The 12,820-nt window shown below is 44.5% G+C and overlaps 1 protein-coding gene across 3 annotated transcripts in view; it reads right to left on the reverse strand.

Moving 5' to 3' along the window:
- Window positions 1-12,820, reverse strand: part of HECTD1 (HECT domain E3 ubiquitin protein ligase 1) — a 98,963-nt gene that overhangs the window by 15,955 nt on the left and 70,188 nt on the right. For all 3 annotated transcript variants that reach the window (XM_085877449.1, XM_085877452.1, XM_085877450.1), the window contains exon 31: window positions 3,630-3,712. In XM_085877449.1, the coding sequence (XP_085733575.1) occupies window positions 3,630-3,712 (83 nt within the window). The remainder of the gene's footprint in view (window positions 1-3,629; window positions 3,713-12,820) is intronic.

A 12,820-nucleotide genomic window follows, 5' to 3' on the forward strand; every position in this document is an offset into this window, starting at 1 on the left:
CAAAATTTACCTTTTAAATATTGTAATAAAAACAGCATTTGCGCTTTTTTTGTTGAAACAATTCCACGAATCCAATTATCATCAACTAAATATTGTTGCGGTTCTGCAAAACCGCATGCTTCTAAGGCAATGGCACCCAACATGCAGTGATCCCCAGGGAGTTATTTCGTAAGTCTCCATGCAGTTAGGCCTTCCCCTCATGTCGTGGGTTAACGGGACGAAGTGCGTTGCATGGGTCTTACAGCTAGGTCTATTAACATATCTCTGTCTTCCATTCAGATTTCCATTCCAAACCTTTACTTTGAGCCATGGTAAAAATCGAGCAAGCAAGCACACACACCGAGCAGCCTCCCGTGGCTGAGAATCAACATAACAAACAAACACTATACAGCACACACGGCGAGCCATTTCATTCAAATGGCATCGCGCCTTGCTCACCAAAGCTTCACCACTTCGGCCACCAACACCTCCCCCGCACACGGGTAAAATATTCTCGCACTCCTTCGTACCTCTGCATCGCTACAAGTCGCCACTAAACACAGAGGTGTGCTGCACTGCCCGGGCTGTACTCAAACCGTATATGGGGACTTGCAACGAACGTTAATAGCACCAACCACATCTCGCCAGGAACGTCCCCCGGGTGAGCACGCAGGATTGATACGACCCTCGTCCAGTCGCCAGAACACAGCAAGACGGGCGGCGAGGAGAGGTCGTGGGAAGGGTGATCCGGGAGTTTGTTACGGGGCCCGGGTGTGCATTCTGGCTCAAGAGTGGGGGGAGGGCGTGGTTGGCGGGTGTGCATTGCTAATCGGAGCACGTTCACGGCCAGGTTGCCGGCTTATACACTATGTTGGGACAGGGCCGTGTTGTGCCGGATGTACGAATGAGACCGCTTCCGGCCCCAGGAGCCTAGCAAGGTGTGGATAGGGCCGCTGTGGCCCAATAGAGAAGCAGGGCACGGGTAACAGCACGTCGCTTCGGGTCGTCACCCCACCCTTCGCCCGGGGCTCATAAAAGGAGGAACGCGGAGCTGCTCGACATCTTCTTTGCCACGAGTCTCGGCTCCTTGTTGCCTCTGCCCTTCACTGGCTCTTCACTCACGGTTGGTGTGCGACTGAGACGTGCATTTTCCGGAGGAGCAGTGTGAAGCGCACGTTGCCATGAGCCCCAGCAAAGTGACTAAGCCAGAGATAATGCACCAACTCGAGGTGGGAATGCTCAAGCAGAGCGTCCCACGGAGGTACACGCTAGACTAAGAATCTTTTACCTCACACATCTTCCCCTCCTCCCTCTCGTCCCCTTTGGACGCACAAAAGAGCATCATTACTGACTCACAATCCCATTTTCCTCCAGCATGGCATCACCACCCCCCACACATATTAGACACTGGTATTTCTCCCTCCTACCTCCCCCGAAGCGCACCGGGTTGTTGGTCGGCCGACCTCGCCAGGTATTGCGAGGCCGTTTGTCCTCATCTGCTCTCTTTCTTCCTGGCTATCTAATCTTCCGTGTGTGTATGTGTATGTATGTGTGTATGTGTATGTATGTGTGTATATGTGTGTATGTGTATGTATGTGTGTATGTGTATGTATGTGTGTATGTGTATGTGTATGTATGTGTGTATGTGTATGTGTGTGTATGTATGTGTGTATGTGTATGTATGTATGTATGTGTGTATGTGTATGTATGTATGTGTGTATGTATGTGTATGTATGTGTGTGCATATGTGTATGTATGTGTATGTATGTGTATGTATGTGTATGTATGTGTATGTATGTGTATGTATGTGTATGTATGTGTATGTATGTGTATGTATGTGTATGTATGTGTATGTATGTGGATGTATGTGTATGTATGTGTATGTATGTGTATGTATGTGTATGTATGTGTATGTATATGTATGTATGTGTATGTATGTGTACGTATGTGTATGTATGTGTGTGTATGTATGTGTATGTGTGTGTATGTATGTGTATGTATGTGTATGTATGTGTATGTATGTTTGTGTATGTATGTGTATGTATGTATGTATGTGTATGTATGTGTATGTATGTATGTGTATGTATGTGTATGTATGTGTATGTATGTGTGTGTATGTATGTGTATGTATGTGTATGTATGTGTGTGTATGTATGTGTATGTATGTGTATGTATGTGTATGTATGTGTATGTATGTGTATGTATGTGTATGTGTATGTATGTGTATGTATGTGTATGTATGTGTATGTATGTGTATGTATGTGTATGTATGTGTATGTATGTGTATGTATGTGTATGTATGTGTATGTATGTGTATGTATGTGTATGTATGTGTATGTATGTGTATGTATGTGTATGTATGTGTATGTATGTGTATGTATGTGTATGTATGTGTATGTATGTGTATGTATGTGTATGTATGTGTATGTATGTGTATGTATGTGTATGTATGTGTATGTATGTGTATATGTATGTGTATATGTATGTGTATATGTATGTGTATATGTATGTGTATATGTATGTGTGTATGTGTGTATGTGTGTATGTGTGTATGTGTGTATGTGTGTATGTGTGTATGTGTGTATGTGTGTATGTGTGTATGTGTGTATGTGTGTATGTGTGTATGTGTGTATGTGTGTATGTGTGTATGTGTGTATGTGTGTATGTGTGTATGTGTGTATGTGTGTATGTGTGTATGTGTGTATGTGTGTATGTGTGTATGTGTGTATGTGTGTATGTGTGTATGTGTGTATGTGTGTATGTGTGTATGTGTGTATGTGTGTATGTGTGTATGTGTGTATGTGTGTATGTGTGTATGTGTGTATGTGTGTATGTGTGTATGTGTGTGTGTGTGTGTGTGTGTGTGTGTGTGTGTGTGTGTGTGTGTGTGTGTGTGTGTGTGTGTGTGTGTGTGTGTGTGTGTGTGTGTGTGTGTGTGTGTGTGTGTGTGTGTGTGTGTGTGTGTGTGTGTGTGTGTGTGTGTGTGTGTGTGTTACACCTTTCACAGCACAAGTTAAGATTGTAGACGTGACAACGGGATGTCTGCTTTTGTAAATTGCTTGCCTTTTGCCGCACCCCATGAAATCCTTGCTATCCCTGCTGCATATACCAATAAATCTATTCACTGTGCCACATGCCTTTCCTCACTTGATTGTAAATAAATGCTTGTATAGAAATGTTCCCAGCTCGTTTTCGTCTTTTCCTTCATTGGTCCAACATGATTCCTATTTCAGCTTAGCCGGGACGTTATCCCCCAATGATCTGTTTTTCGAGCTGGTACATTATTGGGCAGTTACACTCAGCTGCATCTGATCCGGAAACGTGATCCAGTTTGAACAAGGCGTACCGAGGTGTGTCCCCCGATAATTAGATCACGTGACCATTAGGTTAACAGTATTTATTAGACGGAGGAGCCTAAGTCACGTGGTCGAGTTATTGGCGTTCACGGTCGATTGGCGACCCGCCGCGTCATGAAGTTATTTGTGTGCGACGGCCTGCGATTCCGGAGAGTCTGGTGGGAAGAAGAGGTAGGTTTCCCCCCTCGTGGTCTTCTCGCCCCCGACCCCTGGGTCCGCAACAATATTTTAAATGAAGATTGGGACACAGGTCAAAGAAAAAACAAGACATTAATAAACGCTCAACACCGGTACCTCAATTTGTTGCAAAATCTTGGTCGTTAACTTCTTGCTTGTAAATTCTTCCAGTGAGACGATGAAATCCGGGCCACTTTCTTCTGCAAGATACAGATCCATACAGAAAAATGCAGATGATGAATGCAGAGATCAAACAATGCAGAAAAGATTTCACAAGAAAAGTAAAATAGTGTTGCCATTTTGTCAAATTATCATTACCTTCACTACCGAAGGTATACGTAGGTTATGTAATCACCCCTGTCAGTTTGATATCAGTAAGCATATTTCAAAATGTTATGTATGGATTTGGATAAAATAAATAAATAAATGAAATAAAATAATAAAAACTTTGTGGACACGATGGGTGTATGACAAGGACCAAAAGGTTAGATTCTGGTGAAGATACTGGAATTTTAAGTCTTCTCTACCATTGAGATTGGCCCAAAAATGATACTTTAAAACTTTGTGGACGGGTTTTGACAAAACTTGGTGGATAAGTTGGGTAGGTGACAAGAACAAGAAGATTTGATTTTGGTCAAGGTCTAGATATAGATCCGGCCTATCAGCGGAAAACAAAAACTGTTCAGCCTGGCTGAGGTATGTGCTCCACCGAATGCTGTTCTGTTTTATATCAACAATGGTTTACAAATCCTGATGTACATTGTCATTGAATGCCAAACTCAAAGAGTGGGTTCTTTTCATATACCTTCACTTCACGTCACTTTACAAAAGGAAACAGGTCCTCCCAAATAAATTAAAAATAAGACCACCTGTCCTGAAGCTAGTCACTGAAATCCACCACAGACCCTGAATTTTCTAATGCCATGAACAAACTTTGGTACATGACGGGTGATGAAGGTTGTGGTCAAGTTTCATCGAAATTGTGCAGTTTTGGAGAACAAAGCAAATACCTGGTTGTTTTTTGGTGTGTATGTGTGCGTGTGTGCGTGGTCAAAAATCACTTGCAGACCCTCTCTTAAAAAGCACAGATTTTAATGTGGCAAACACACCTTCGTTAGGCATCAGATATGAAGCTTGTGGCCAAGTTTCATCAAAATTGTATGTTTGGTTCAAGCGATAATGACTGGAAGACTGAATGACACTAACCTACGGACACTGCTCAATTGCATAAACTCATCTGATTAAAGTCCAGGTGAGCTAAAAATGGTCCTGAAAGATATTGTTACAGTTGTGGAAATTCACAGAACACCATTCAGGTTCCGCAAAGTTCAGTTATGTCGATAAGTGTGTGTCCAGATAGATTTCCCCACCGATGTCTAACGGGCTGTGAATCTTGAGGTAGTATTATTATTTTCTATCTTTATTTTAAACATCATCTCCTCACCAACATCTCAACAAACAAACATCATCTCACCAACATCTCAACAACCACGCCATCCCCACCACAGCGCTAACCACACTGCAACAATAACAACTCAACTCAATAACTCCCGCCCCGATATCCTTCAGAACAGGAAACAGAAATGACGGTTGGGGCGGGGCCCTCAAGAAAAAGTCGTAAGCACGTCCCCATCGGAGATTCCAAGGATTTTGCCCCGCGCGCCGGGAGGAAAGGGGGAGGGGCGAACACCCCGGGGCGATAAAGGGCCGCGTCGGAACGCCAAGAAGGCAGTTGTTGTTGGCGGTTGTGAGAGAATTGGGGAGAACATCGGTGGAATCGGTGTGGAGAGCGGGAGCAGTCGGTTGGAGTTGGTCGAGTCGGAGCCGGAAAGGAGTCGCCAGCCGGTTCGCCGTTGGAAGCACCGTTTGAAGGCGTTGTGGAGTCAAGACGAGTTCGGGCAGAGACATCGAGGGTCGTCCAGCGAGTCACCAAGAAGGTGGCAGGAAGCCTGCTCGGTCTCTCAGAGCCTTCTGGACAACCCGGCTCCGAGCAAATATTAAAGGCTTACGAGCCCGGGTCTTTTCTTTCTGGGGTTTTGCATGGAAGTCTGTGGAGCCTTGTCCGATAAGTAGAATTGTTAAGTGCCTGTACATTACGTAATAAATAGATAACAGCTGTAGGTCTTTTTGCTCGTGTCTTGTTCCTTATCCCCATTGCTTCATTGACTGCATGCGTGTATGAATAAATGTCATTGTTTGAATATATACCTGCTCGTTGCATCCCTTCCTCCATTGAGCTGCCGTAATTGCATTCGGAATAATAGCTGGTTTTTAATAGCCGATAAGATAATCGAATCCGATGGGGCTTGGCGATAATAAACCGCTCGGCAATCGCAAACGGCGCGAGCTGCTTGAAGCGGGCTCGTGTCCGTACGGGTCCCGTCGAGGTGTAACTCCCCGGCATTTCTGTCTGCACAAATACTTAGGTAAATCGACAATTCGGCGATCAACCCTGTCAGGCATGGACAGAAGAGTTGGTCGATTTACGGTGTGGTTAAAAACACCCGCAGCTGGATTTCGGTGTTGATCCGAAAGCTACGACTGGATTGCCACGGTCGATGGGCGTGCGGCCGAAATTAGCTAAAAGCGGTCGCCCGCACGCCGGAGTGGCGAGATCCACAACAATATATTCAAATTGGGCCGAGCAGGTGCCAGAACAAATTCTCTCAGCAGCGTGATAAAAGCTCTGGCAACAGAACGACAGTTAATATCTTGCCATAAATGGAGAGGAGTAAAAATTACATGATTTCAGAGAATGATAATAGTTGGGTGCACATCGAGGTGTTCGACCATAATAAAGAGCTTACAATGTCAATCTAGTCAAGCATCTATGTGATGAACTTCAATGGCAAAATCACAATCATGAACCCCTACCTGCCTTTCTGCTTCATTTATATGAAACTAGCAGGGGTACCCAGCGTTGCATGGTATATTTTTTGTGGGGGCATAAAACACTTCCCTACATCCACTAAAGGCCCAGTCACACCTTGACGCTTTAGCCAGCAATGGCAACGTATTAAAATCTATGTAAAACGCTGGCTTACGTTGAACTTTTGATGTTTTTTTTAAGATTCGGACGTATTCATAACGACTTGCTCTTATGCATAACGTATTAGTAACGGCCACAGAACGTTTCGTTGTGTTATAGATAACTTATACCAACGAATGCTGCACCTGTTGTCAGCCTTCACAACCTATGCCCAACGATAGTCTAACTTATGCATAGCGCGCTGCACGTATCGCCGACAATGACGTGACGTAGCCTATTAAAAGGCTGCCGCACAACGATTCAAATCGTAACCGCCGCAGAAATGGAAGTGTCAACATCGCAGTCACACCTTGGCGATCTTGCCAGCGTATGCCGAACCCCTCTGAAAAATGCATCGAAAACGCTGGCGCACGTCGAATACGGTATGGGTAAGTTTGGTATGTGTGAATAGAATGCTAAAGTACGCTATCGTACGTCGTATTAAGTGGAGTACGTCTTGTAATTTTAAACATGTTGAAAATTTTACGACGTACTCGCCATATGACACACGCTCCGCATGCGATGGGAATAAGTTGTACTCACGTTACACGATCGTTGACACACAGACACACGTTACTTGTAAGGTGCTCATAAGTCGAAACACGTCAAGGTAATGGTTAGCGTCAGTGTTCCAGACTCCCGGTTTTTTTTTTTCTTTGGTTTGACTGTGTTCAGTGTACAGTGCGGTTATGATTTAAATCGTTGAGCAGCAGCCTATTAATTATATTATATTATAACCGCACTATAAATCGAAGTGTCAAAATCACCATCATACTGAAGGAAGGAAGAAAAAAAAAACAAAAAAAACAGGGAGTCTGGAGCACTGACGCTAACCATTACCTTGATGCGTTTCGACTTATGAGCACCTTACAAGTAACGTGTGTCGATGTGTGTCACCGATGGCGTAACGCGAGTACAACACGTTACTCATAGGTTAGAAATAAGTTTCGGGTACGCTAAACATTACCTCGACGTGTTTCGACTTATGAGTAACTGACAAGTTATGTGTGTCGACGTGTGTCAACGATCGCGTGACGTGCCTACAACTTATGGCCAGCGTTATGCAGAACGTGCGAGTCATAGGCTGGCATGTCTTAAAATTTCAAGCATGGAAAATTTGAGGACAACCGAAAAGTACAACGTTTAAAGCCAGCGTACAACGACGTATGGCAGTGTTTATCAGCATGCTCTCAATGTTATAAAAACTTACCCATAACGTATTCGACGTGTACCAGCGTTTTACACAAATTTTCCAAAAATCGGCATAAGCTGGTGAAAACATCAAGGTGTGACTGGGCCTTAAGGAATGGCATCAGGGATCATTCAATATTAGCTTTCAAATAGCCACAAAGGCTTAATTAGGCACTAGAGAGAAATTTTAAAATGGCCCGTTATGGTCACCTGTCCAACTCACAATCTCGTGAGATTTGCGGAAACCTCATGGAATTGCAACTGTCAATTGTGACAATGATCATGAGACCCAAAACCAAGAGATCACAAAATTAACTTCGCACAGAGATGTACTGTACTGTACCCAAGAGGGTGGTCACAAAGTCCCATTACACCCCCCCCCAATCATCATCTACCCTGGTATGTTTCGTTATATATATATATATATATATATATATATATATATATATATATATATATATATATATATATATATATATATATTGTTACGGCTGTGGAAATTTGCAATACACCATAAAGGTCCTCAGATCAGTTATGACGCTAAGTTTATGTGCAGATAGGTCCCCACCGTTGTTTAAAGGGTTTTCTTAGTGTTCACCGGGCTGCGACTCTTAGAGATCGCCGTTTTTCTTTGTCCATCGTTATTTTGAACCAACCAAGTCTCAACCACCTTAACCACAATGCCAACCATGCCACCATCACAACAGCCACGATCGCCTCAACCATCAACCACAACCGAACCACCACCACCAACGTTGCTCTCAACAACCGCTTCACAGCAACCTCCACCACAACCACACATGCCTCTAAACAAACCACGCCATCCTCACCACTTTACTCCCAACCACCAACATCGCCTCACCACCTTCTACACCCCATCAATCACAACACCAACCACCAGCCGCGCCACAACTACAAACCAAACCACAATCCCACGCACCAACGAATAGCATCTGCGAAAGCCAGCGCAACGCGAAGGAAACCAGAGGAGTTACGATGGTGCGCGGATTTTCCCGCCTGTTTTCCCACGCTTTGGTGTGGGGGAAGTGCGATGCGGGTCAAAGGTCAGAGGTCAGAGGTCAGAGGTCATGTAAAGGAGGGGCCTCTTTTTGGGGGAATGATTTCTCTGCCCCCCCCGGGTGGCACGCGGGGAGGGGCACGAGAGGGCACGCCCCTTTTTAGAAGCTTCCCGCAGGAGCTGGAAGGGGGGGCCGAGCCGAAAATGGGGAGGAGTCAGGCATTGGAACCTGAGGAATAAAAGGGCGCACGAGATGCCAGGTTCGGGGGTTTTTTGTTGGTCGTCGAGTCGTATTGTCTCTTTGTGGCATTGGGGATTGCTGCTGCTCCGTGGTGTTCGAGATCCGGGTGCCTTCCCTCAGCGCCAAGTCGTGAGGGTTGTGAGCGGTGGTCCAGGGTCGAGGCGCACACGAGAGGAGAGTGCCGGAGAGAGCTCGCCGACCGTCGCACCACGAGGGTGCAGGTAACGAGCGTCGGTCTCGTGGGCCCATTCGGTCATCCACGGCCATAAAGGTTTACGAACCCCGTCTGCCACCCTTGTCTTTGAGGGTGGCCATTTCCTTGCTTTTGTCTGCATGGTGTGGCGCCGTCCGAATAAGTAAAACTGTTTAAGTGACAGTGCATGTAATAAAACATTGCCTTTATTCAGTCGTATTACTTTTGCTTCTATTTGCCTGTACATGACATGACTGCCTTGACTGTATATACGTGCTTAGTGAATAAATGTCCTTGTGTGAAATGTATCCCGTTCGTCACGTCCTCCTTTCACCCCATTGAAATGCCATCTTGCATTGGAGAATAAAGAGTAGTGGGTTTTAAACACCCGTTAAGGAGAATCGGATCCGTTGACGTCGGCGATAACACCGATCGGTTATCACTGTAGTACAGAACGGACGGCTTAAGCGGTTCGTGTCCCAGGCCGACCTGCGGCGCAGCCCCTCAGTAGGTTACCCGCGGGGGTACTTAGGTATATCGACATTCGGCGATTCACCCTATTTCGAGCGGGTAGAATGCAGACTGGGCTGTGGTGAGGTTAAACCCTCACCCATGACTGGTTCCTGGCGATAGTTCCAGGAGGGTCACGACTGAATTGTCTGTCCGGTGGGCGACGTGGCCGCCATTAGAGGTACACGGCCGCTCGCATGCCGGCGGGCGCGAATTCTTAACAATACATATATATACATATATACACACATACATATATATATATATATATATATATATATATATATATATATATATATATATATATATATATATATATATATATATATATATATATATATATACACATATACATACATATATATATATATACATATATACACATATATATATATATACATATATACACATATATACATATATACACATATACACATATATACATATATACATATATACATATATACATATATATATATATATATATATATATATATATATATACATATACATATATATATATACATATATATATATACATATATCTATATCTTCTTCTTTCGGCTGCTCCCTTTAGGGGTCGCCACAGCGGATCGTCCGTATGATCCGCATCGTGATTTGGCACATGTTTTACGCCGGATGCCCTTCCTGACGCAACCCTGGTCGCCTCTTACGACACAGGGATATGGTACACCTATTTTAACCGGGGTATACACCGGCCCAGTATACTGGTACTCATTTCGCCGACCTCGGAAGGATGACAGGCTGAGTCAACCCCCTGGTGTATTAATTCAGTGGCCCAACGGGGCTTGAACTCAGGACCTTTTGGATCCCAAGCCGCTGCCCTAACTACTGCGCCAACACCAGGCTCTTAACAATATATATATATATATATATATATATATATATATATATATATATATATATATATACATATATACATATATACATACATACACACATACACACATACAAACATACACACGTACACGTTAATACAGGGTGGCCATAAATTCTGGAAACATAGGTGAATATACATTATAAATGGTTTGATATTACATTAAAATACAGGATATGTTCAATGACATTTCATGACATTACACGACATGTTCAATGTACTGTCCCTCATGAGACCTTCGCCGCTCCTTGTTGTTTGGTAGGGGAATGGGGAGGTGAACAATTTACATATGTGAATGGGGAGGTGAACAAGCAAAACATGCGGTACTGGTCGCAAGCCAATCCGCAATGGATCTCCCCTAGCTGTTTTGCACGAGATTTTAAAATGGCCTGTCACGGTCACCTGACCAACTCACAATCCCGTGAGATTTGCGGAAACCTCATGGAATTGCAACTGTCAATTGTGACCATGAGTCCTGAAACCGACCCGAAACCGAAACCTTACACAGCTCCATCTCTCCCACCCTCACCCCATCGGTTCTCCTGCTTCTCCCACTTCTCATTTACCCCCCCCCCACCCCATTCTCAGCCTTGCCAGCTCTCCTGCTTCTCCCACTTCTCACTACCCCTCCCTCCCACACAGACAACACCGGGTAACTCTGCTAGTCCTTGCTATAAATCGCCTCCAGGTGGGGGAGGGTAGTAAAAGTATCCACCATTTACAGTCCAGTATTCCTGTCCCCACATTTTCCAGTGCAGCGAGGTGTTTTGAATTATAAGTAGTTAGTGTATTTTTGCTTCATGTACACAACTTCATGGGGTTTCTTTTGCCTATACACTACACAAATAAAGGTATGCATCAGAGGAACGTTGGTGATCTTGTTCCAAGCATGCAGCAATAAAGCAGGTACTCTGCTAGTATTGGTTCACGAAAAATTTTCACGAAAAAAAGATAAGTGACCACTATATTCGTTGTTGTGTCTGTCTGTCTGTCTGTCTGTCTGTCTGTCTGTCTGTCTGTCTGTCTGTCTGTCTGTCTGTCTGTCTGTCTGTCTGTCTGTCTGTCTGTCTGTCTGTCTGTCTGTCTGTCTGTCTGTCTGTCTGTCTGTCTGTCTGTCTGTCTGTCTGTCTGTCTGTCTGTCTGTCTGTCTGTCTGTCTGTCTGTCTGTCTGTCTGTCTGTCTGTCTGTCTGTCTGTCTGTCTGTCTGTCTGTCTGTCTGTCTGTCTGTCTGTCTGTCTGTCTGTCTGTCTGTCTGTCTGTCTGTCTGTCTGTCTGTCTGTCTGTCTGTCTGTCTGTCTGTCTGTCTGTCTGTCCCGAGCATAGCTCCGTGGGTTTTGATCTGATCCTGAAAAAAATTTGGTGGGAGGTTTATGTCATGATGGAGTTGCGTTTTCCTGAGAATGGGCATGGTGCGCCCATTATGGGCGGAGCCACGCCCTAAAAACGTGTTTTTAGGGGGTAGCAGATTTCAATTTGCATCTTCTCCGAGGGGTTTTGTCGAATCCGACAGGGGTTTTGGTATTTGGTTAGCCCAATGGCACCTGCATAGTGCTCCTGCATAGTGCTCCTGCATAGTGCACCTGCATAGGGCCCCACGGAGCACGATTTTTCATTTTCGTCCCAAGGTTAAGGTCACAAGGTCACGAACTTAGAAAATTGCGAATTGTGTTTTTAGGGGGTAGCCGATTTCAATTTGCATCTTCTCCCAGGGGGTTTGTCGAATCTGGCAGGGGGTTCGGTATTTGGTTATCCCAATGGCACCTGCATAGCCCCACAGAGCTCGATTTTTCATTTTCGTCCCAAGGTCAAGGTCGCAAGGTCACAAACTTAGAAAATTGCGAATTTTGACATAAAAATCCATCTTCTCCGAGGGGGTTGTCAAATCTGGCAGGGGTTTTGGTATTTGGTTCGCCCAATTGCACCTGCATAGCCCCACTGAGCTCGATTTTTCATTTTTGTCCCAAGGTCAAAGTCACAAAGTTACGAACTTAGAAAATTGCGAATTTTGACATAAAAAATCATACAACCGACCATGCTTTGAGAGCTAGGATGACAATATTTTTTATGCATAATCTTGAGGTCATTCCCCACCTAAAGTCTTGAAACCATTTTGCTCTATCTCGAACACCTTGCCCGTGGCTCCCCCTTCAAGTTTGTTTTTACGCTCATTTCATCAAAGTATGGATAATCCGAAGAGTGTGAAATGCCATATAGCCGACATGACGTCAT

The sequence above is a fragment of the Eptatretus burgeri genome, chromosome 4 (genome assembly GCF_056783735.1).
Source record: "Eptatretus burgeri isolate ZD-2024b chromosome 4, Ebu_testis_v1, whole genome shotgun sequence".
Taxonomy (NCBI): domain Eukaryota; kingdom Metazoa; phylum Chordata; class Myxini; order Myxiniformes; family Myxinidae; genus Eptatretus; species Eptatretus burgeri.